This window comes from Anser cygnoides, chromosome 15 (assembly GCF_040182565.1).
Source record: "Anser cygnoides isolate HZ-2024a breed goose chromosome 15, Taihu_goose_T2T_genome, whole genome shotgun sequence".
Taxonomy (NCBI): Eukaryota; Metazoa; Chordata; class Aves; order Anseriformes; family Anatidae; genus Anser; species Anser cygnoides.
In genome coordinates, this window is record NC_089887.1 from 11,792,884 (window position 1) to 11,819,260 (window position 26,377).

The following is a 26,377-nucleotide window of genomic DNA, read 5'->3' on the forward strand; positions in this document are numbered from 1 at the left end:
GGCAATGAGGCTCTGACAGCTGTTTTCAGTGGTGCTGAGATGCTTCTGAGTATTTGTCTGGCATAGAGGTCAGAAGGTATCTGATTTTATAACCAGAAGTCTACTACTCTCATTCATACTGACAACATATGGAGATGTTTATGTACATCTTTGAAATTCTCTCTGAAGTTGTTCTGTAAACCTACCAGGGTGCTCAAGGGTGATCACTTTTAATCACAGTCTTCTTTGATAAACAACTACTGGGTAGCCACAAGGAGGACACTATATTGCCACTGACCAATGCTGACGCAGCATCAGCATTACAAGTATAGCCACTGCCTATAGTAAACAAAACTCGCTTCTATCTTCAGCTCTTCTGAGAGCTAATCTGAGAGGAGCATCACCTTTAACACCACTGATTGCTCTCTTTAGGTAACCCGTATCTAAAGAAAGGACCTCAAGATTCTGATCAGGTAAGATCTCATTAGCTATCAGTACTGGTACTACTAACATGGTCTTAACCCGATGAAAACTTTCAGGGAGTGGTTCCTTTAAGGTGGAAGTACCACAGTGACATAAAGAAATTGTATGCTCTGTGTGTCAATCAACAGGGTTTTGTTCTCTGAGTAACAGATTTGAGCTGACACCTCACTGCAGACAAAGAATTCATGAACAGGTAATTCCGTCTTGTTTCCCATGCACAGTATAAACACAGGCAAACTGATTTCTTATTCTGTTGAGACTTGAAACTGTTATTTGTCTTAGCCAAATCACTCTCAATGCTGCTGAGTAGCAGAGAAATTATTCCAACACTGCAGGTAAGAGGTAAGCAGTTTAACAGGACTGAGTCCTAGACAAAACCTCCAATGGTAAAGAGGCATTAAAACTACCACCTACGCAGACTTCCATAAAGGAGAAAGTCAGTAAGGGAAACATCAAGAACTCTAAAGTCTAATGCACGTCAATCAGACTTTCGGGAGTGAATGCAAACAGGGCTAGGACTATGTTGTCTTGTTTTCACAGACATGAAGGAGACAGATTAGTTCAGAGTGATGTTAACCAGAGAGTATGGGACTACACAAATGCTGTAACAGAAGATAGCATGACTTTCTTCAGCAATAGAAAAGTGAAATTATTCTCCATGACTGGTTTTCATTATGCTTATTAGACTTGCGATACTACAGCTCTTGAACATATGCTGAATACCCAGACTGAATCAACATACCCTACTGTTAGCAGATTCATACATATCTCCTTCGACTTTCCTCGCATAAGCCACCAAGTTCTCCATGCGGCGATCCTTCAGTGCTGCTGGATCAGGAGTGGGGAAGATGGCTTGGACACTACAGTAGATGAGAAAGAATAAACGAGAAGTTATTCAGAGAAAAATTAATAATACTATGCAGCTTTATAATCTTCACTCTGCACATTCCTTTGCACAGATGTAAATGTTTATCAAAATTGTTTAAGAAAATCTATAATGTACTACTCCCCACAAGATTAAAGCTAATTTAGTGGTGAGAGAATGTGAGGTTTGACTGTCTAGAATCTAAATACCCCTGTTTAGTACAGCAGAACAAGTTTACTAGCCATATGAACTGCCTACCTCACCCCTTAATGAGCAAGAGGAATGAACTGAAGAAGAGGGTTAAAGACAGTGGCTCATTCTCAATAGAACAGCGTCAAGAGAACCACTACTGATAACCTCCTCCTCAACAATTTTTCAGCTTGATAATAGAACTACAATATTGAAATTCTTTAAAAACATTCAGGAAAAAATGCGGTCTTGGTGAATACTTACAGTTTATGCACTAAATGATTGCGCAGGTCCTGAGTGACATGTTCATGCCATGCTTTCCTTACCCCGGTACTAGAAGGAGGTGCAGCCGTTGGCATTGAGCTGAGGTTTCCAACATTGCCAGAATTTGTGCCATCATTCATTAGTGGGCTAAAGCAAAAAAGAAAACGGACTGTTAGAGTATAAGAATGCAAAGTCTGGTGGTATGTTTGATGCCTGAAGTAGTTTTTAAGTTATTATTTTAGTCAATTCTAGGTATTGCATCAAACATTCTGTAAATGAAATTCTGATATCAACAAGTTACAGAGCATGCAGCAGCAAAGCTCAGGAGACAAGATAAATAATCACAATTGTTAAGGTATTTCTGCATTTAAAAATACAAAATACTCTTCCTTTGGGAATTCCTTTAAAACCACTAAATATTCTGGAAATCTCTTGGGGGACAAAGTGGTAGCTGTAGAATTGAAACAGTGAATAAGAATGTAGCTGAAGATGGAACTGATCATTTCAAGCAGCAATACAATTAGTTTTTAAAGTATTCTCTTTATTTACATTCATAAAGCATGTAAATAGATGTTTAAATGAGCAAGAATGAAAATGTGTGCATTACTTATTTGTCCCAAGGGATGTTGGAAGAGCAGTTTCAGAAATTAGACTAGCTTGCTGGTCTGTTGTTATTCCTCCTGTGGGAAGGTTCATCTGGTTGGCTCCTTTAGGACAAAATTAAACATCATTGGTACCCAGTTCACAATTTTGACAATAAAAACACAAAACTACACTTTATGGACACAGTTCATTAAGAAAAGAAACCTTGTATCAGATATGCACTTTTATAATAGTATCTACTATGGTGCATATATACATCGCTACTTCATAAGCTAATTTTAGTATAAACATTTTTTCCTAGAAAAAATTAATCTATGAAAACTTAAAGTTCACAAACTCTTGCTACTAGCACTATAAGGTAAAAAGATAATAACGATTAAGTTCCTGAAATAAACTAGCATTTGAGACAGAATAGTCTGCTAGAACAGGTGAAGTACTTGTTAAACAAACAAAAATCCTCACGGAATTCTATTTAATCACCTTAGAAAAACGAGAAGTTATGGACTGTATTTTAGAAGGAACTAAAACTACTACCATTTGGCCGAAGAAATATATACAAAGCTTTCTAATATTCAGGTGTAAAAGAACAGTAGTGTACATACAGTTTCATTTTAAGTTATTAATCAACACGAACAGAAAGCCACTAGTCTAATACTGTTTGTCCTAAAAAATCCATAGTTTGGTTTATTTAAACACCTTACTTTCTTGGTATATTTTCCACTTACCCAAAGCATTAATGGTCCTCATTTGCTGGTGAGCCTGAGGCTGTGCTGCTTGTTGGCCTTGTACCTGGGGCTGCAACTGTGTTTGGGGCTGGTTGCCATATGGGAGTCCAAGAGCAGCGTAGGCTCGTTGCATGGAGCTGGGGTCAATCGGATTAGGATTACTTAGCGATGGATTATTCTGCTGGCCTGTTCCAACAGAACCAATGGAATTCTGCATTCCACCAGCTGGAGACCCTAAAAGGGCTATAAAAAGAAAGGATAATAGAAAATTGAAAATCTATGAGGACAATCAAAAATATCATCCCAAGAATCAACAGAACATGCGTGTAGTTATACGGTATGTATTTTTGTGCCAAAGGACTGAACGACACCTGAGATGCCAAGTGCAAAACTCAGTCTTTTATTCTACAGGACAGAAACCACAACAGCAACTAATACATACAGTCCAAAGAAGTGCTGTAAATTTTAGGCAGATAAGCCCATAATTACCACAATATACATAAAGTACAGGCTCCAATATAAGGTTAAACAGTCTACTTGGAACAGTCTACTAGGAAAAAAAGATCAATTCCTCTACTTCTTTCCTTCCCACCAATCCCATTTTAGGTCAAAATATTTGGCTCCATCCAGAACAAAGATCCTGAATTCAGGATCAGCACAAATACTGTGTCCTTGGACACAAAGGTAATATTGAAACTCTGTTGGTAGGAATTTTTATTCTGAATAGTTGCTAAATGAATCCCCTGAAGGCCAAAGAAGTTAGCCTAAAACCCAAGTGAGAGAGATGAAGAGCCCCGATAGGCTTCTGTACATACAGAATCTGAAACAATCTGGAAAGTCAGAAAGGGGATGAGTCTGCTGCAGGCTTTGGTAAACAATTTAGTTAATGATATTTAGGTACTCATTAACCTACATGACCACCATGACCACGTGACCACTCTCACCACACAGATGTATGGAACAGTCATTTCTATCTTAGACAGGAAATGGAAACTGTAGGGAAAAGTAGTTTTTACTAAAACAGAATTGAATAAAAATCTGTATTCCAGTCCTCATTTTAGCTGCCACTCCAAGTAATAACATGTTCCACAGCAAATGACACACAGAGCATATCCTTCACTATGGAGACACTGCACTCTGCTAACTGAGGCTCTGGTAAAAGTAATACTTCACATCCCCCCCCCCCCCCCCCAAATTATTAAACATGTAATGTGCGCTACAGATTTGTGACCTAACTATAGCAACGATGATAGCTTTTAATATAGTAACAATAACACTTTTAGAAAAAAAATTGAGAGGCACAAAGTTAGAAAAAAATGGGAATACAGGCCTTCTGAGACATTAACAGCATTGAAGACTTTCTTAAATCCTTACCACTATGGAAACCGAGAGAATGACTGAAAGAAATGCACATGCTTTCAGCTTCTATCCGAGAGAGAAAATACAAATAAAACGAACCCCACAGACATCAGAGTCCAGACTTTTCCCTCCATGGATGTGAATTCAATTCCATCTCATCTGTTGAAGAACTCTAAAAACTGTCCCAGATGCCCCTGCTAATAGTTATGAATAAAAAGCCCCACAGAAGACACCCCCAGCTTTTTCCCCCCATGTATTTCCATGGCATTTTGAATGCCGGCTCTACCATGGAAGTAGGCACACTTACGTTCTGTGGACACACACCTAGCTTTTGAACTCACCGATCATTTTCAACTGAGTTTAAAAACAGACAGAAACTTGACTGATGTCTATTTCTTTTAAGGGAAAGTTCAATTAAAGAGAGCGAGTGTGCGAATTCCCAAGTGATGGAAAAAACGCAGCATGAGCACAACCCTCGGACTCCGAAGAACCTACCCTGGCCAAAAACCTGAGAGCTTCAACCCCGAGGAAGGTTCCAGCCTTCCCCCCTCCCTCCATCCCTCTCCCAGGCAGGCTCCCCAGTGCTGGCGAGGCCCTGACACCGAACACTTCCCCTGCAGTTACCCTGTGCAAGAGAAGGGGTAACTCCCCTCCGCCACTATGTACCATCGCTATCAATGTATCGATCACAAGTCAATTGATCACTAGACCTCTGTTCAATGGGAAATAGGAACTAATTAGCTCTAACATGCATTAGCTACTTTTGTTTTCTGGCAGGACCAGCTTCTTGAAACCCAGCGCAGGCAGAGAGGATGATCTGTTTATTCAGAAAAACCTTCCCGAAGGAGCTCAGTTTAATACTTCCAGAAGGCCTTCTGTCAAAGAAACCAAAATGAACTCTATCTCTCCAGGATTTCTCTACTTCTGAAATCCTTAAGACACACAAAATTGTTTAGTCTTATTGGATTTGCACATACCCTCTGGGCTTGTGCAATCTAAGAGAAAGATGCCTTTATACTGGTGCAAGCCCAGAAATAGGGAGCCTCTAAAAGAATGTTAAATAGCACAAAACTTGTGGCTCTTTGGAATCCACAAGGTTTCAGAGGCTGTTGTGAATTGCTTCAGGAGCTAATAAAAACTTCAGCTTTTAAAGAAAAGACGATAGTTCTCCAGAAGATCTATGACAAAAAACACATACGCTTTCTGTGTTGGTTGTAAATCAAAGGCAAATCTCTGTGGATATGGCAGAACAACCACAGACGAAGCTGGAGTTTGTGAACAGGAAAAAGGCTTCTAGTCACCACACAGAGGTTAGCCAAGTGTTTCACCATTCCTTGTGCTCCTCCACAGAAAAAGACCACCACCCTGGCAACAAGACATCACTCCAAGCTGTGAGAGGTAAGCATAGGCAGCACCCAGGCAATTTGAAAAGACCAATGATCTCCAAGGAGTTCCACATGTGTGCACATACCTACTCAAGCAGGCAAAACTCCCCAAAGTTGGTAAACAGCCAAATGTTACTTCAATACCTTAATCTGATATATCTTACTACAGGACTTACTACTACAGACTAGATGCTTACAAGTAGCGGTACACACACAGCGCGGAGACAAGCGGCTCTGTCTGCTGTCAGCTTTTCTCTACTTTGTAACTCAATAACAGACTGTACTGAGTCTTTTCACAAAATCAGGAATCAGGAAAATCAGGAATTTGAAGGGGTTTTCTCTATTTTCATGGTTTTATTTTCATATGAATGCATGACAAGATCTCAATCTGTCCAGCAAGAAAATGGAGGAAGATGGTATTAAATTCTATACTGGACAGATCAAGTGCAAATGCAGTCCTCTTTCTATGGCAGATACCAGAGGAAATCAAGTCAATTAAAATAATTACAGGATTGAAACAAACAGTAGTTATCAAATTAGCCTACTTACTACATGGAGCAATGTCTAGTGTCATTTTTCATTAACTGATGTTTTAGACATTGATAAGTTCATATGAGAAACCGTACATGCAAAGACAGGTCTGTACAGAACTGTTTGCATTCTAAATCCTTTAAAAACAATTAAGCTTCATATGCTTCTGTTACAAACTCATGTGTTTATATATTTTAAGAAAGTTCAAACAAGCAGAAGTTAAGCAGCTTCAGAACTTCCTGAACAGTCTGATTAGACCCTTCCTGGGTACACGCATTAGGACGTAATTGAAACGATCAAGCACTATCTATAGGATCCTGTTTCAGCGTGCAAAGCAGATGACGCTGACTTAATGTAACTGCATGTATGCTTTATAGAGGCAGGTGAATAGCAACTATTTTACATACAGACTCCAACTGCCATCATAACCATGAATGCCCAGCACTTCTCTAACTCGACCACCTCGTTGGAAGCAACATTAATAAATATTAATAAATAATAATAAATGGGAGAAGTTTGTTCTACAGTGTTTGTTTTGCTTCCATATTCCGGAACTAAAGCTCATTCGGCAGCGTCCAAATTTGTTGTCCTGCAGTTCCTCACTCTCCGTGTTATATTCCTTCTAGTTCAGAGCAAAACTTCTGCTGGTAACCTTGACTCACCTCAGCACAAGCCTGTCCTGCACCCAAAATTAGGCAGGTATAGGAAATGTAACTGTACGTGGTTGTCTGATTAAAAAGCTACCTCATGGATCAAATAACGGAGTAGATAACTACATAAGCAACTTCAAAGTAGGAAGTGTCAGTATCAAACTTTACCACACCAACAACACTTAAACTTTTTTTTTTTAGTAAGCATTAAACTAAAAGCCTTCACAGTATAGCATCATATTAGTCAACGAATGGAACTTTTTAATTTGTGGTCTAACTATTTATCATATGGCTCAGTGGAATAACTGATAGCCGGTACGTCACCATTCTGTATGATTTCCAGCACTAGAAGAGCAGGGGAAAAAAAGGACATTTTGTTTGCAGAATTCACAGGCAGTCACTGACAGTAAGACTTGACCAAACTAGATGTAATTTCCAGTTTTCAAAGAAAATCGGCTCCAGCAAACAAGTTGCTGCCTACTCTTCCTGAGCAGACACTTCCCCGTGCATCAACGCCCTCCTTCCTTCTCTACAACTGGCGAGTTCCCAAATGTTCTGGGTCCAGATCTCCTTTCTTTTTCTGTCCATGCTCAACCACCTACTCCCTCAGCCTTGTTTCCTCTTCCCATATCCAATTCCTACCCTTCATCCCTCAGTCTATACATCCTGGAATTTCTGGCCCAGTGTTCTTAGAAGTGACATTTTCAGATGAAAATTGGTTGTCTCAGATTTACTCTCTTGATCGAGCTTTCTCCTGACTTCACCCTATTTATGTATTTTTTTCTTCTTCAACAACTCCTACAGGGAAAAACACAGAGGAGACTGGCTCCACGTTCACAGCTCCACCTTCCAGTCTTGCCCACCTGAACAGGGACCATGGAAAGATTCCCTGGAGCCCCCCAACTCTGGAATGAAGCATGTCGGCCTTGCAGGAGTGCGGTGCAGCACACTTAGCACCACTGGGAGGGCTGCAAGGGGAAGCAGAGTGAGTAGCTGCTTGGTGGTGCAATACACACCTGCCTGGGTCAGGGACAAAGAATTAGGAAGCTCTTGCATGTTCCTGATGAGACAAATTTTCAGAAAAATAACTGCTACAATAGAGCTATAATGCTAGCAGATGTTATCAACAGCCAAGAGTTACAAGAGTTTATACCTCAATTTGTGGTAGGCTCAGGAGGGAACAAAGTGCACCTAACAAAAACAAGCCTCCAAACCCAAAACATTAGTACCAATTTTCAAGTAGTTACTTCAGAACACAGGAGCAGACAGCGCGTTCAAAAGAAAAGCTTCGTGTTTTGGTATATGCAGTTGGGGGGGAGCAGTTTCTCTCTGTATCCTACCCCAATCAGAGCTCTACATGGCATATACATAAAGAGCCATAAGGAACAGAAAAACAGTTCCGGCCTTGTCCCAACACATCCTATTAGCAAGTCACCTTACTACCAATAGTGGCACCAAAGAAACTGAACACCAAAATGTGGAGTAAGATGCCTCTAAAGAGCAAGCTCTGTTCTAAGACCCTGCACACCGCAAGCAGTCCTCGTTTTCAGCAGGAATCCCCAGAGAAGCAGGAACAGATTAAGAGCACAGGAACCACTCTGCAGGGACAAGGTGGAAGCAAGCCACCGTATTCCAGCATTTCAGAAGTGCTGACCTGCAGAACTTTCTAAAAGATCGGCACACTTTAAAGGAGCTGCTTGAAAGCCTGGCACAGATACAACAGGAATCAAAGTACCAACGGTAAAATAGGCAACAGCACAGGAAAGAAGATTTGAGGACTCAAAGACTTTAATGACCACGTGATAATTCACTCTGCAAGAATGACAGCCTGAAAAGTAGCAAGTGTAACTACACTTTATTTCTTTTTTCCCTTTCCAAACGTTCTCAACCTATTCTGCCATATCTAGAATCCCCTAACCCCTCTCAGTTAGGAGTAAATAATTACAGCATCTACTAAGAGGACAGATTTCTTCAGGTCTTTAACCTAGCTTAGGTTAGTTTTCACCTGATCAAGCAGTGTTTCCAAACACATCTATTAATGTAAATTATTTAACAAACTTCTTTGAAAGCCTAAAAAGTGGTATACCTTATAATACATCTAAAGAAGTACTCTTAGCATTCATCTTTAACCTTCAAACAAACCAGGAGGTGTCACATGCATGACTCAGACATTCAGAATAATGAGACTTGCACACTAAGCAGTACATTTTCATGGTTATTCCTGTTGGATTATCGGTTACTTGCACAGAGAGGGAGATTTCATATTTATTTTCCTCTGCATGCAACAAGAACACCAAACTCTACATTTACCCATTCTAATTCTGTTGCAGTCAAAACAAGACATCCTATTTGATCTCAAATTTACCTTTTAAGGACTTTCTTTTTGGTTAAAGTGCCTTCTCTTTTGCTAAGCTGTATGAATGATGTAAAAACAAATACTGCACAAGCTAGTTTTCTACTACAGCTTGTATTAAAAAAAATTCTATTGTGCTTTGATAAGAACTGTGTCGTATGGATGTTATGCACAAACAGACCATGTCATATTAGAAAGCAAAGCTATCAAAACATTTTTCAAAGGCCAAACATGACTAATCACTTGCAACAAATTAGTTTTACCACACAAAAATATATTTTGGTTATGAAGGAGACATTTGGTTAAATGAAAACAAGATCCCTACCTCCAAGTAGCTCTTTGTTTTTATTTTTTTTTTTTTTTTGGAGGGAAAAAACCCTCCTGAAATTATAACAATAGCATCTTCACTAGTTAATTTGGACAGTCTTACCAGTTATTCTCCTCTCTGCCTTACTCACCCAACCTAAGGGCTCTTCACTACCCTGCAAGGTTTATTAGCTTTCCTCACTGCAGCCTCAGCCTAAATGGAAATTAGCAGAATGCTTCCAATACTATCCAAATGTAGAAGCTGCACAAGCCCTTCAGCTATTTTCCGCTTCTTAACCCTTCTTTAAATATACTTAGGCACGACATTACTTAGACTTCTAAAACTGCTGCATCTATGCTGTCAAATGTTCTATCTTGGCATAATTTCAAAGGAACCTACCAACCTAAGCTCAGTGTTTTCTGTTTCAAAACAAGAGGGAAAAAATGCACTAGAAATTGACTGCCCCCAAACATCAGCAACAGCCATTATGAAAAAAGGGGCATGGGCAAAAATACTATGGTTTGTAGATCTAGTCAGTACCAGCATTAAATACACTTAATGATTAAGATGCTCAGACCCATTCTTTTTCTGCACAAAAATACACTTCTACAGATATTTTTAATTCTTCATTATTAGCATGTTGATTTAAGTTATTTTAGCAGCATGAAAAAAAAACACGAAACAAATCTACCCCAAAACTCTACCTACATCCAAAATTATATTATAACTGGAATCATAATTAGACCACAGCAATTATTGACCTGCCTCACCAGAAAATACCAGGCAGAAGTTGCCACACCATGTAAAAACAAATGTGTGCTCGATCTGAGACTTTCCCATTTCACGTATTGTATATTTAAGTAATAATTGCATTCCATGATCAGAAGCAAGAACTCACTAGTCCATTCATCTTTATATGAGGTTAGCAAACAGCTGTTAAGTTTGTTGAGATTGTCAAGGTTTATTCTTACACCGTACATGTGATTAGCTTCATTTGAACAGTATAATTCCATTGTGACAGCAGTAAAACAGCTACTTACGCTGTTGGTTTCTCTTGTCACTGGCGTTTTTCAAAGGAAGGCACACAGGACAGTCGTGCCGAGTACAATTCTTCCAGTGGGATATGATTTGTCTCGAAGAAGCACAATGAGCAACTACGACAAGGAAAAGCAACAAGACTGAGGTCACTTTCTTAGCTAACTCATTTTAAATAAACTCTTTTCATTCTTAAGAGCCATTCTATTCTCTCCACTACAAGCAATGATGTATATGTAATTAAACACAACTAACTGCAATTAAACATTTTTGGGACTCACCGACAACACCATAGTAAGTACAGAAAATAGTACTAAAATTTAAGAAATTCTACATGACTGAGTTACTGGCAAACGCAAGGTGGATATTAGATCTTCTTTATACAAAGGAGATTAAAGAGTCTTTCGAGGCTACTGTTGGTAGTAGCCTATTTCTAACATGAAAATACTGCATTCTGTTTTCTACACAGAAAAATGCAAAGAGATCAGGAATGGGAACCAGGGTGAAGGTAGTGAAAAGGGAGCTGCTGTTTAATTAAAGAGCTAGCTATTCCACTCATTTGTGCTGAGTACTGTGGTCTTTTGGACAAAAGGGAAACACTGCTGACAAATACCCAAGAAGTGGCATACAGCTCATTTGCAAGAGTAGCTGCAGCGACATGCTCTCACCTTGACAGGCCTTCCCAGCTTGACAGTGTGTCATGTGGTTGAGGACATTCTTCATGGTTCGACAGTGTGGGAGAGCACAGGCTCGCACCTCCCCGTTTGCTTGCTCACGCCTCTGACATTTGTGAGCATGAAGCAGCAAAACCAATTGCTGCTGGATCAGTTTGCGCTTCTCCGGATCTGCTGTTGGTCCAGTTGCCATTGCCTGCGTTGGTACAATCCCCACTTGCTGTACTTGAGTTTGCATCTGGGACTAAGAAGAAAGTTAGTTTAGCATCACGCCTACAAATCTAAATTTTGATCTTAATCTTGTACAGTAGTTCTGTCATCGCAAGACAATTCACCAAGCATTCCCATATTACAGGCTACAAGGATCATTATAGCACTCTGCAGCATTCTCAAACATTTTGTATTCTAATCTCTGAACATCGTATTAAGAGATTCCTCTGTTAAGACATTTACAACCAGTATTTTAATCAAAAAGCCAACCAGAATCTTCTGTTTATTATGCAGGGAAATACTTCAGGTAACAGGAAATACTTCAGGGCCATCTAGAGAACCCCTGACCAAAGCCTGCTTACTGCATTTTAAAAAAATCAACCTTAAGTGACAGAATACACCATTAGTAGCCCACTCTACTTTTGACCTTTGAGAAAAGTTTTTCCACTAGGACTCCCCAGAAAATACCAAAACCGGCAAAACGGAGCACATAACAGCAACAAAACTCATTTTCTTAGGTCAAAGCAAGATTCCCAGACACATGTTCTCATTACTCCAGCAGCAAGCTTTGCCCTCAGCTTTGCCACGGCACACGAGGCTTTAATGAGCTGGCATTTCTTCTGTAGAGCAATGCACACAAGTCGCATACAGAACACCATGCCCGGTGCTTGATGGAGGAGACGGGGACTGCCACTGATGATGATTATAGTTAAGTCTGAAACAAAAAGGAATCACTGCGTCTGTTTGTCTAGAGCTTGCAAGATGACAAGCATTAAAAGAAAAGAGGGCTATGAAAAAGCATCCAGTTATGCTCCTAGGGCATGCAGCTGTAATTTTTAAGTCTTCCATTTCTGCTGTGAACAAATCCGTGAGAGCAGACAGGTTTTGCTGAAACAATTCATAGGTCATGAATAGGAAACAATTAGTTTAGCCAATCTGCAGAAAAATAGAGAGACCATGCCAAAGAAAATCTTGCTGGTTGTGATGTTTTCATTCCAGTCAAAGAATCGTTGCCCTAGCCAAAATTCTACTTTTGTTACTACTCTACCAGTTAGCAGACGTGACTGCAGCTTTATCAGCACAGATACAATGCCCTGACCCAAAGGGGTTTCTTGAACATAGAAGGACAAGCAGTCTTGATCAAGAAGAGAATGTCTGCAGGTAGGCATAACCAAACAAAGAACTCAGCATATTGCCAAAGCTCTTGAGGTTTATGGTAGTCACTATTTCAACCCTGTTAAATCCGAACCTGCAAACACAATGATCTTTCCACCACCTCACTTTCCAGACTTGGCTGCTTGAGAAAGCTGGTCTCTTCCCTCTTGTCTTTTAAGAGCGGTGGTCTGCAGGAGCAGTGTGAAAGGGGAGATGTGTCAGTGCACTGAGGTCACCCCCAGGCTGCCCAGCTCCTGTCATACACAGAAATCCTTCCACTGCAAAACAAGCAGGAGGCTTCGTATTGTCTCACGTGAGTGACTAACAACTTTCTTGATGAAGCAGGAAATTCAGGCGCTTCTGCTCCCGCAGTTACAGTAAGTGCTTCGATAGTCAGATATACGAGGAATAAAGACTGTTTTGTTTCTCTTGCTGGGCTCCACTACAAATTAAACACATCAGTGACTAGAAGTCTGCCACAAACTTTGACAGATGAAGGCTTCATTAACCAGATTTCTAGAAACAGAGTAGTACAACCCTTCTATTGTGTGAAGCAATGATTAATGCCATTTAAACTTACGGAAGCTATACATTCATTCAGCAAGACAGCTTTGCCCTGCCCCTGCTCTAAGGAGCAGAAACTCGTGGGTAGCGCAGGTGCACAAGCATCCTGCATTCATGGACCCGGAAGGACGCAAAGTTCCCTTGCAGCTTCACGGAGATGACCAGTAACCCTCCACGCTTTGATGTGCTTATATAAAGGCGTTCAACGTCATCTCTTAAGATAAAACGCTATCTACTACCTTTTCTTAGAAAAAAAGACACCAATTACAGTAGTACTGGCAATGCCTCAACAGGTAAACAGCCTCATACAAAGCCAGTGTCTGTCAGTCACACTTCCATATAGTTTACATCTTTAAAGTACACTTCCTCTTCCACAACTACTGCTAACTCCCATTTTTTTCCCTTCTTCCTGATGTTATCAGAAAACTACCTCCTGGAATCACTGTATCAGGCTAAATACTGCATTACAAAATGTCTGTTACTTCTGTAAGACAGGTTTCTAGTCAACATGGGACCTGAGTGAGATGATTAAGGAGTGACTGCCATGGGGGATTGCTATTCTGATACAGACGTTTGCTTTGTAGACCTTTCATTGCCCTAACCAGAAGGCAGGCTGCACCAGGTGATGGCTGGACCAAATGATCTTGAAGGTCTTTTCCAAATTCAGTGATTCTATATCTCAGTCTGCTGACATTTAGGACTAAGAAAGGGAGGTTATTTACTATTAGCAACACAGGCTTTGGTACATGTCATCCACACGTGCATTTACACTGTGGACACATCCAGTCTCTCAACTATGACTTTACAAGCACCAGCTCTCACAGGCAGTATCCACAGACAGCAAGGTGGCATCGCACCTCTGGCTCATGCATGAGCACACAAGGCAAAGCACACCCAAACCTCTTCGGCCCCCTTCACTCCCAGACAAGGGATGATCCTGAGGGTCCCTATCAGAGAGGGACAGTGGGCATAACGTGGATATACACAGACTGAGTCCTGAAGGACACTTCTAACTAGGAATGTCTCTTCTATCTGAATTAAACGTTTGCAGTGTGACCAACTCCAGTCATACACCCTGCATGTTTACACGAAGACTGAAGGGGCCCTTCCTGCAAGCAGCAATCACAGGAAGGCTCTAATAAGCACCGAACCAGCTAATAAGCTGGTTCTAATAAGCTCCGAACAACCCAGAAAGCACTCTTCTGTCACAAAGCCGGAACAGCTTTCTGATGGTATCAAAGACCAGCACGTTTCTCCGTGCAGTCACTTCATGAACCCAGGCATTAGCCAGTGACCACCAGAGCTTCATTTTGAAAGTAACACAGCCAGTTTACACTTCTTACATCTGAGTGTAAGAGAGCTCGCTTCTAAAGCCACCAAATGCCTCCATATTATGCAGTTGACTGTGCTGGGAATCAAGGCTGGATCTGTGCCTTTCTTAAGGATTCACTTCTGGAGTTTTATCTCCTTGTATTTATAAGCTTTTGGATTTGAAGGACCAGCAAATGGCAAGAAACACACAAAGAAATGCTTCAAAGCAACAAAAAAGGAACAAAACTAGATACAGCAATCTGCAGAGTTCTGCTCTTGCAGACAGGTATTGAAATGAACAAAGCATTAGGAGAGATTTATACAGGATTTACTGGGTGATAGAACAGACTGAGGAATGATCAATATTAAAAACCCCAAATAGGAAGTCCGTGGATAACAGACAAATGAGAAGTTTGTAAGTGGAGGAAAGCTACCCTGGAAGTGCTAGCTATGGGGTACTTCACCTCAGCTGGTGGCAGAGAGCAGAAGTGGCGCTGGATATTCCCACCACACACATGCACACGTGGGGGAAGGAGAGAGGAACACGAGCCAGGGTGCTGGCGAAAGAGCAGATCTTCCTCTTCTGCTGCCTTCATCATCCTGGCACCGTACCTACAGACGGCGCAAAAACGACGAACGACAAGGTCCCGCCATTCAAAGCGGCACGTGTTCCCAGGATGAACTCCTGCCCCAAGACTGAACAGAGACGGGGCTCTGCTCCCGGCACAGTAACACAGTTTCTCTGGCACCAGACACTACCTGTCAGATTTGTTTCCTGGTCATTAGGACCTGTGCCTTTAGGAGAGCCAGCAGCAATGTGCTCAGGAGATTTTTGCAGCTCTTTGCTAGGCTGCGGCTCCACCTCAGATCCGGTGGGAAATCCCTGAGCAAAAGACGAGTGAGCATGCTGGAAAGAGCAGCTTTCAGGGAGCAGGGCCGGGCAGGCACGGGGAAAGGGAGCTCACCAGAGACTGCTGCTGGGAGCGATGGCAGCACGCATGGGGGTGACAGAGCCACAGACAGCCCTGCAGCAGGGGAGGAGGCTGCTCGTGTTTGCTGCAAGAGAGGAAAATCGCTGAGAGGTTACGAGAGGAAGCCTTCCGTGCTGCAAGTACACAACAGAGGAGAGATTTTTCAGAAAACCTTTTATTTCTAGTCCCTAGAATAAGAGTTGTCTATTTTAAGTAGCCATAGTTCTACTCATGCTAATTATATCTGGCTTCAGAGTTGAAAACTTTCTTCCTCTCTTTAGGACGCCCACAGCAAGGCACCCTTACTACACCCTCATCCCCTACTCTTAGCTGAAGACCCTTGTTTTCCTATTCTGATCAAATTCATTAATAAAGAAATCCAAAGGACACAAAAAGGAGAAACAAGCAGGAACACACCTCAAAACTCAAGGCATGCAGAGATTTGAAAAAAATGCAACAGAAGATGAGCTGCTCCAGTTCTAAGTAGAGAGAACCAAAGAGAACTGATTTTGTTACCTTTTAAAAAGTAATATTCTCTCAACTCCATCTGCTGGTCAGATGGGTAATTGTGAAACCAAGTTGGCGTCTGTAAGGCACAACCAGACGAACTTCATACACTGCACTCCTAACCCATCTCGAAATAAATACCAGATTTCCCGGTGATGTCCACGAAGAAACCATCCATCACCACCATCTGAATGCACTGCACCGCAGACACCGCAAGGCTTCAGCAAATTTGATGGGAAAGGCTGACGGGGCTCCCCTCACTGACAGCACATCCCGGAGCCACCGCACCCCAAAAGCAGGAGGCTGACGGCTCCTTTCCCCGCTGTGCTGAATGCCAAGGTGCAGAGCGTGGCTCATTTCTACGAAGTCTTCATTCTAAGAAGTCTGAGTGATCTCACTGCGGCCGAGTATGGCCAGTCCTGCATACAGCTTCACTCACACTGAATCTCACAAAGTGTTTCATCAAAACCTCCAAGGAATCAGAAACAACATCATTTTTTTTTGGAAATGAGACATCTACTCAGGCCTTCAAGCTGCCCATGCTGTAAGAAGACTGACTGTGTTCTCCAGCAGCCATACAAAACCAGAATTACAGCTGCCTATTCTGAGACATTTCTGAAAGTTAGAATTTGCCACAAAACTACAGGTCACAAATGAGAGTTTTTCAACTTCTGCATCAGGAGCCATTCTAAAAAACGAATTTTTTTGGTCCCTTATGAAGTAGCACTGTATGTTTTTTTTTTAAAATAGGCCATCAATCCACTACAGAAAGCCCAGGCAATCAGCCCGTAAGAAAAACTGACACAGTTCCAGGATCCCTGGATTCACTGTTTGGATCCACAATTAAAACAAAAAACAAGCAAAAACCCCAATCCATTCTGCTGGCACTGCACATTAATACCTTAAAGCTGACCTTTTAATACCATAAGGTCTGTTACTTCTTTCCTAATTAAAGAGATTAAACCAAATGTGCTTCTCGGGGCCTCGCGTAAGGTCAGGCTTGGAATAAAGGCTGGAAGATGCTCTGAGCTGATGCTTCCGAGAACCACAGCACTTGGGGGGCCGGAGGGGCAGGGAGAGGGAGCTGTTCTTAGCAGAGCTGTAGCCTGAGTATGGGCAAGAAAATCCCCTCCCGTTTGTTCCGGCTGCCACCACCAGAAGGCTAGTTCAGGTTTGGGATGTGGGTGCCACACAAACACCATAATGATGCTCAGAACAATGTGGGTTAACATACATCCTCATCTTCCATTTTCCATTTTTACTTTTGCGGTATACACACAAGCTTATGGAGAAAGGCAACAGATTGAAAAGGAGTATTTCAAAAATGCCTCTCTTTTCAGGACCTCAAAAATGCCTCTCTTTTTCAGAACCTTTCAAGAGGTTTTAGGACATCAGCCTCACCACTTGTTCTTCCCTCTTCTCTTATTTACATATGCTTAGTGGCAATCAAAGTATTTGATTGATTTGTCTGCTGGAATCTGATTTCCTGCCTCAGGCAGGCCATATATAACCAATCTTTTAATTCACATGGGCTTGTGTCTCACACAGACACATCCTGGGTGCTGTTTAAGATAAGGACCCCACAGAGGGCTGGTTAGCGAGATAATGTGGTTCCAACGACCTCACAAAAAAAGCTGGTGGTCCTTTTAAGCAGCAGCTGGTCCTTCTGTTGTGGTAGCTGCAGGCCAAACTGATCCTCCACTGCCTCGCTCCAGAGGGACGCTAACGCAAGGCGTATGCCTGCTGCGGCCTCCTTCGGGAGGCATCACGGGCCCTTCCCCAGCAGGCCGTCACAAGACCAGATGCGTTAAATCCAACCACTGCCTCCAGGACCCTGAAGCGTTACTGTAGTTTGACGTGACACAGCTAACGGCGAAGGGATTGCAGCAAGAAGGCCCAGTGCAATAGTTAAACACTTCGCCTCTGCGCTACGGAGCTGCCTCCGCCACAACCAACTTCTCAAGTGCCACTCGGGTCCTATTTTAGTTGTCCAACGTGAGACAGAGACGTCGCTTCCATGAGCTACAAGCAAACATCTGACACGAACACCCCCTTTATCCTTACGTATGCCTTTACTCATGAAATGAAGAACGTTTCAGCAAGCCAGGAAACCTCCAGTCTGGAGTCAGCAGGTTCGTCCAGCCTCACCCCGTGCCTCAGCCTCCTGGTTAAAATGGGGAAACCATCTTCGCAGAGGTGCTGTGAAAGTTAACTCATCCAAGTATGCGCACGCTTCAGTGAAGACTGCCACAGAAAACACTTGCTGAGTGAAATATATTACTGCGAACAGCAAACAAGGCCCACAGCTACGCTCTGAGCAGCAAAACCAGAAGCGAATGTTGACTACGCGCCCTTTCAGAGGGCATCGCTCACATCGTACACTGAATAAAGCAGTGCCCCTGTGGATGAAATAGCATATGGCCATGTGTGTACTACTACAATAATTACACTGCCTTACGCAGCCAAGTAAAGGTTGAAATTTAACAAGTCTGACATTTCCTTTTAAATTCTTGGCTTTATAATAAAAATGTTTAGATGGAAACTTTGGTTTTTAAAGACGGAAGTTTTACCCCCACGAGGAACAAACTGACCACTGCAAGATCCATAATGTTGTGGCCTGACGGCAGGGCCGACTTTTTAGCTCTACAGTACGCATGTCTATCAGCCCAAACAGTTATTACTGGCTGGAGGGAGAAAAAAGATATACTGGATATATGAAGGTTTTGACACCTGAGACACAAAGGAAGATGGTTTTGATTGTCCTCCCAAAAGACAACTCTCATTTTTGGCATTTTAAAGAAACTGCAATTGATAATACCAGACAAGTAAGTTTCCTGGATTTTGCCTTTTGGACAAGGAGGGAGAGAGGAAACAAGGTTTCTTTTTTTTTTTTTGTCCCGTGGCTCCTGCCTTTTTTTATTTCACCTATCTGCCACTACATCCTGTACTAATAAGCGAGTACATTCAGAGTTATGCTTCCCAAAAACAGACATTTAAATGAGAATAAAATTAAGCTTCAGCATCATCCAATCACTAAGATAAATACAGTACTTTGGGCAGATCTTCAGCTTCTCTGCAGAATTGTGAGATAATTCATTTGCTTTACACCTGAACCAAACTTAAAATATTTTTAAAATAAAATTAGAAGAGTCATGCAGCAATTTGTCTTCTACAAACATTCTGCATGAGCGCAAGTGGTATTCTGAACACGGTTTCCATTCTAGTTGCCAGCTCCTTTCCATAATTGCTAGCAGTAAATTACAGATGATGTTAGACAAAGATTTCACAGTGCAACTAAAGGAAAATTAGGAAGTGCTTCCCTAAAAATCAGGAAAAAAAGAGGAAGTTTATCACATCCCATTCCTTCTCCTAAATAGCCTTTTTAACTATAGGCAGGTAGCAAACTCACTGATAGAAGAACAAGCATAGCTTGTGCCAAAAACTAGCTGGTTTTCAAGTTAAATTAAAAAATAAGCAATTTGCATCTTATGGAAGGTTTTACAAGTTTCTATAGTAACTGCTATCATGTATAAGAATATAAAATGCAACAAGCTGGAGTTCCCATAGAAACGACACAAGCGGTTTGATTAATACACAGACATACTGAGACAAATGGGAATATTTCATTTCGTTTTATAAAGAAAACTAGTAAACAGAATACTACAAACTTGGGCAAGATATCCTAATAAGAATATCCTCATAAGCTTGCGAGCTGCAAGTTATGCACAATATCAACTGAAAAGCATGTGGTGTGCTTACTATATTAGATTCAAAGGATATGAAAGGCACTATTTAGCTTTCATGGAAGTTTATGGTGTATCCAACACAAATTCTAATTGATTTAGGCATTTAAACTTACAAGCAGCACTTGCAGAGAAAACATCTTCATCTGGTTTGGAACTAAATGTCCCAGACAAAATGAAAGGATGTAATGCAATCTTATAACAAAACATATTGCTTGCTTTGGAAGTTAAATTCCTGTATAAAAATGCACACAAACTTCCCACATGCTCCACAGAGCAGTAGTGAAGAACTCTGGGGCATCTCTGACATTTAAATAATCATGCAGAAGTCCAGTAATGCTGCAAAAGCCATTCAACCCAAGAATTCAGAATGCAGGATCAATATACAATCACCCAAGGAAACAGTAAGATACAACTCACCATATTGGGCACACTGGTGACCGGGGTACTCTTGATGTCAGCAGGGAAGGCAGACAAACTATTTGCCATGCCTGGCTTGGTTGGTAACTGAGGATTCACTCCTGTAGCTCCCATCTGCTGCCCTCCAGTTTGACTGAAAGGTTGCCCAAAGGGACTAGTGTTACCTGTCATTCCCATCTGGAAAAGAATGAATGAAATTATAACTTTATGGAGTCTAAAGGGACACTAAAAAAACCAACAAAACAAACAAAAAAACCATGTAAAATATCCATCTTTGCATTCACAGAGCCCAAATTCCTGTTTAAGTTGTTCCATATTAGATTCTCAATTTCACAACCTTAATCAAATCATAAAAAAATGTTAATATTAGGCTTTACGCAGCTCCCGTGTGTATCCGAAGTCTTGCAATTTAACTTTAACATCACTGTGCAAATGCAAAGTAGAAAATAAGATTATCCTTCCTAATCTGCATCAAGAAAAAAATTACTTTTCCAATTCTGTAAAAACTTCTGAAAACCACACAAGCCTCAAATGCATTTTGCGTGTTCTGTGCACAAAGTATGACTTTGTGCATAGACCAGATGGGAAGGAAAGGGAAACAGAGAGCAAACGCTTATCTGCTTGTTTTGGTACTTAAGGAAAAATGTCTGAACAAAATGACATCCATCTAAAGCCAACATCCTTGACAAATTACACCCCCAAACTCCTTAAGAACAGAGAGCAGAAATAACGAATCCCCGCTGAATTAGTAAGAACACCGTCCATCCCAAAGAGCCATTCTGCCTGAAGAACAGCCTCACAAGAGAAGTGGTGAAATCTCTATTAGTTGAGCCAGTTAATATTACAGTGGACAAAAGGCCCCGAAAAGACATATTAACGGGAATTTACTTCTGTCAAAGAGGATGGCTAAGACTATGAAACCCCCATCCCTCAAACGAAGGCAACACAGAAAAGTAGAATGGATAATCATGTTTGTGCTCTTTTCCCCCACACTGGGCGGAATTCTAGATGACTTTATCACCCGTCAGAATATAAATTGAAGCACTGAGCGAGCTTTTGTGTGAAATATTAAATCCTATTTTCCCCTCCCTTTGACCTCTGCAGCGCTCCCTTGCACAACACCCCAGCCGCCTACCGCCCCGCTGGTTTCGCTGCCGTTCCCAGCAGGAATTCGCGGGGGGACCGTTCCCAGGCACGCGGCAGCTTTTTCCCTGCTGAAGGAGCGGGGTAGGAGCTGTCTGCCACGCCGGGGCAGAGTCCAGCACACACCGCCAGGCTCGGCCGTGCACTTTGCCCCGCGTCTCAGAGTGCTGGCCCGGCGGCTCCCGGCTCCCTTCAGCTGCAGAGCCACCGCCACCAGATCCAGGCATGTTTCCACCACACAAAATGTTTTATCCTTACAGAAGGATCTGGTCCTACACCCACTCATTTTAAAAGAGCTGTTACTTTGCAGTGTAAGAGGTTATCATTTATTTGCTGCGCCCCAGAGCAGAGTTGAGTAATACCAATAGCCTACATGACCAAAAAACCCCAATTGCTTAACAGGATCAAAAGCTCAGAAGAGTGGTATCAGGTACTGTTACACCACGCAGATTTCAAGAATTTCTACTTTCTGGACTTCTGCGTTTTTTTTGTAGGAGTTCCTAAAGAAAGCACCCTGCTGGCTTCCCAGGCGAGCCCTCGGATGCCGGCCAGCTGCCAGGCCTGCTTCCCGAGGCCGCCCGAACAGCTCGCCCCGGGACCAGACTCGGGGTTTCGAGCACAGGCCAAGTCCTACATTTTCCATTATTTCATGAGAGGCCTAGAAATGTGTGCAGCGTGTTCTCACAAGGTGTGCTGTAATCCCAAAGTCTGGAAGAGATGCATGGATCAGACGGAAAATGGCAGTATAAATGCAAGTACCTTAAAAAACCTTTAAGAAGAGCATTTTTTCTTTTCTTTTTGAGGAGCTGTTTTTACTGAAATGGTCCTACTGCCAAAAAGATACAACGTCCTGAGAACTGCAATACTGGATCAGCTTCCATCTGAAATGTTCAAGACCCTGGATGGTGCATTTCCATATGGGAAAGACTTTGCAATATCTAGCTCAACTCTTACACTGAAAATACTACAAAGCATGACATACACAAACACCAAAAAAAAGAGGTACAGCCAGGAATAAAATGCTGCACAGAAAGCATTCCTAAAGCAGTGTTTCCAAAAAAATGCCAACATTCTGACTTCAGTACATGCGAAAAACCCATACAGTATTTTCCACTTTCTATATAAACGATTTTCCTTTCAGTACTTGCAAACTAGACGTAAGTCAAAACAGCCTGAAGTACAACCCGAACTTTAGATCCACACAACCTCAAGCAATCCGTGCTGGTAACACACCACAGTACAGTCAAAGACACTTAAACTTACTTATTTATTCATTACAGCATGGACTTAGGCAGGCTTTCTCTGAAGAACAGCGAAGTATTTAATAAACTTACCCACTTCTCCTAGTCCACTATTTCAACGTATGAGAAAGGATCACGCAATATCCAGAGCTATTCCTGCACACCGTGACAGTCTACCAGATACCTTCTGAAGGGTGAAGAAAGTTTCTGAAACTAGACGTGTGACCGAGCAAGTAGCTGACGAGCTCAAACCTCTCTGAGGCCAGGAGCAGGAACAAGAGCGGGCTGGGCTGGCTGCTCCTCGCCTGCATCCCCAAACACAAACCTCACCTGCCTGCAGCACTCGGCCCTCCCATTCTTCTGTGAGCATGCTTGCAGGTTTGCTTGCTTTGCGCTGATCAATGCATTGCCCACGCTGGCAAGCACTGCTGTGCCAGAGCTTCCTACGAGCCCTACAGCCACCGCCACCACGCAGCGGCGAGCCCCCACGGGGCGACAAGCCTGCTCCCACCGCTCCCCTGCCCTGCCGGGCCCCGCCGGCCTGCAGGCGGCCGCGCACATTCTGCCGGGATCCAAACGCCTGAATCTGCAGAGAGGGAAGAGCTTGCTCTGGTTTTGTTTGGTTGTTTGCTTTTCAAGGGAAAGGGAACGTTAAGCAAGTTTCACACCAAATTTCAGTTCTTGCTCCGAAAGAAAGGAAAAGGTATTATTCACCTGATTACATTATCATGACATTAACAAATTTTTAAAGGGATTTAAAAAACTTCTTCAAAATGAAATATTTTACAAATATTTCAGTCTCAAAAGATGTAACAAAACAGTCATTTTAAGCTTGCCACAACCCTAAACCACTCAGACTATGCCAAAAGCTCCAAGAAACAGCAGCCTGACCAGGCACCACCACATCCTTGCCTCATCGTTTTTTAATATTTACTTTTCAATAGGTCTTGTTATGAAACATTTCAGAACTCAGCACAACAGCAACAAAGCAACCTTTCAAGTCATCCGAAGTGAGTGCTTCGTATGATGAGGATAATAATTCCCTTTCTAGGTGATCATTAAGTGACAGACACCTGATCAAAATTTTAAGAAATTGCTGTTCTCTGAACTCGAGCTGGAAGCTGACTAGCTTCCAACCGAGAACTTGCATTTCTTTACACCCGCTCTCTGCCACAAGGAAGGGAACCCACGGCTACAGTTACGCCAGACCACAACTTTTTTTTTTAAAAATAAGTGCTTACTTTGATAACATTCTAAAACATTACACGTCCTTTAAACTTAGCTTCGTTTTTGTACATTACTGCCACTGAACCAAAATGCAAAAGACTTTTAAAAAAAACTTCCATCAACTAGAAAAAACAACTAGAAAAAAATATATCTCAAGAAGTAGAAAGACTTCTCTCTCTTATGTGGCAACCCACAAAGTAAAGACGGAGACAAAGATCAGGAGGGAGCACACACAAGACGAGTTCACTAAAACTCACAGATGCTTGTAGTCCCAGCAGCTGTAATTTTTGTTTTAAATCTGTTTTGCCTCAGAGCAGTTAAGCTTATCAGCAGGAGTAGGATTCCCGAGACTAACTGCACAACCAGTACAACAGGTGCTCTAACGAACCCACACCTATTGACAAGTCCTCAGCTCTGGCTAGGAAGACCGAGGAGTTTTGGTGCTCAACAGCATCGGCACGCAGAGCTCCGGCAGTGCGGCGCGGGTCAGGACAGCAACAAGGGGAGGTGGGAGGAGAGGCAGGATCACACCCTCTGCGTGCCCCACCAAAAATGTGCCCAAGCACATAAGGCATCAGCTGGCATTTCCTAATTAATTATAAGAACGTTTGGATCAGGTGACCTTCCATAAGAAGTTGATCTGAACCAGCACTGGTTGAAATCTCCAAGACAACTGGCAAACGCAATCGTATGCTTGGGCACGGTGAAGATTTTACAGCACTTATTCATTCCGCAAACTGAAACCAGCGGCTCCAAAGCGAACGAGAGTCAGAACGCCCCAGCGCTGCAGCTCCCTCTCGGGCCCCCAGGTTCTTTCCTGTGAGAAATGAGGGGGCAGGCGGGGCAGGCAGACGCTCAGAAAACCTTCCTTTTCGTGTCCCCGCGAAACCTTCCTCCGGGGATCCCAGCCCAACCTCCAGCAGCTCCTGTTGTCTACTCCTCTTCCTGCATTCTTTCAGCTCGCACTTGTCGCTCGGTTCTCCGAGGCCACGACTGCAGCGGCTCGTGACGAAGCAGAGCAAGCAGGGCTTTCTGGCCAGCTACACGCCTTCCGCTCGCCGTTCCTGCAACTGCACTGGGGCAGATTCGGAGCACACCAGCACAACCCACGAGTCAGGGTTAGAAGTGCCTGAAGGAGCAGCGAGCACAACAAAGCTTGTCCTAAGTCACTTCTGCTCTAAGCCGGTTCTTCTCAGAAACAGGTCAAATGCTACTCTCCTTTAAGGTAGAAGATGGATTTCATTTGATAATTCTGCTATCCCAGAAAGACAAGCAGATTCTCTTTCCCCTTTTTTCATCACTATGGCAACTCTCTAAGATACTGCAATCTATTGCTGAAATGAATAGGAAGATAAGAGCATTTCACTCTCCTCTCACAAGCCAAGAAATTTACAAACTTTCAAGCTGAAAAAATTAAAAACCTGTGTTTAGCTGACTTGGACAAGACGAGATGTCTCACACTGCAATGCTTTGGGCAGCAGGTATAGGAGGTACTTCCCTTTGTTTTGCTTTCCAGTTATTTTCAGGGCAGAACAGCAATTTAATTTCCTCCAGTTCCTAGAGTTTCACAGATATTATACATCAAGTCTGCGACCAAATCTATGTACTTCATTCAGTGGCGTAACTCAGAGCCGATGCGACAGAAATGTGTGTTCAGGAATCTAATTCAAAGGTAAGTCAGGACCAGACTGCATCTTAATACCACGCCGTATCTCCTTCTTTTAAAGCTTACTTTCTTCCTCCCTTCTGTACCACTGCTGACACACCACAGCGTTTCTTCCTCTAACCTGCATCAAGGAGCTACTCCCTTTGTACACTAAGTGTCTGAGCCATTAATAAACCCTGTCCTCTTCTCCTACTCGAAGTTTTTATTAACTATCCCTTCACCTCTGCCACTACAGCCAGTTCTCTTTCAAGCAGTTACTTCATTACCACTTATTCCTCTGAGGCCCCCGAGACATGCAACCAATACAACATGCTGCAAAAATCATTCACTGCTCACTATTCAAAATCCACTTTTTAAATTTAAACTTCCCCTCCAATAACGCTGTCATAAATCACAGATGTGTGTGCGTGTGTGTATATATGTATGTATACATATATGTATGTATGTGTATTTCTGCTCCTTGCTACCCTTTTTCCTTTGGGAAACTAAGCTCTCCTCTGTCACCCTTAACCCATCTTTCACACCAGGGTTTCCAGACTTAATAAAAGGTCTGGCAGGACAGACTGAAGCTGCTATTAGTTTTCTTGCAAGAGAGAAAGCTGTCCTCATTTGCAGGCACAAAAACATGCCAAGGAGCAGCACCTACCTCTGACAATGCTCCTGCTTTTCTATCCTGCAACACCACTGCCTATGTAAAGTTAAAAAAAAAGTTAAAGCTATGCTTTCTTTCTTCCTTTTTTTGAATTAGTTGGTCCTACCGGATCAGTTCAAAAATCCTCCAAGTTAAACGTCGATTTTCAATATGTTTTGAATGACT

General features: G+C 42.3%; 1 protein-coding gene across 8 annotated transcripts in view; it reads right to left on the reverse strand.

Annotated features, from left to right (window-relative positions):
* CREBBP (CREB binding protein) overlaps positions 1 to 26,377 on the reverse strand; it is a 95,188-nt gene that overhangs the window by 39,189 nt on the left and 29,622 nt on the right. For all 8 annotated transcript variants that reach the window (XM_066977614.1, XM_066977612.1, XM_066977613.1 and 5 more), the window contains 7 exons: positions 20,284 to 20,460; positions 11,397 to 11,646; positions 10,734 to 10,847; positions 3,109 to 3,351; positions 2,388 to 2,487; positions 1,781 to 1,927; positions 1,205 to 1,322 (listed from right to left, as the gene is read on the reverse strand). In XM_066977614.1, the coding sequence (XP_066833715.1) occupies positions 1,205 to 1,322; positions 1,781 to 1,927; positions 2,388 to 2,487; positions 3,109 to 3,351; positions 10,734 to 10,847; positions 11,397 to 11,646; positions 20,284 to 20,460 (1,149 nt within the window). The remainder of the gene's footprint in view (positions 1 to 1,204; positions 1,323 to 1,780; positions 1,928 to 2,387; positions 2,488 to 3,108; positions 3,352 to 10,733; positions 10,848 to 11,396; positions 11,647 to 20,283; positions 20,461 to 26,377) is intronic.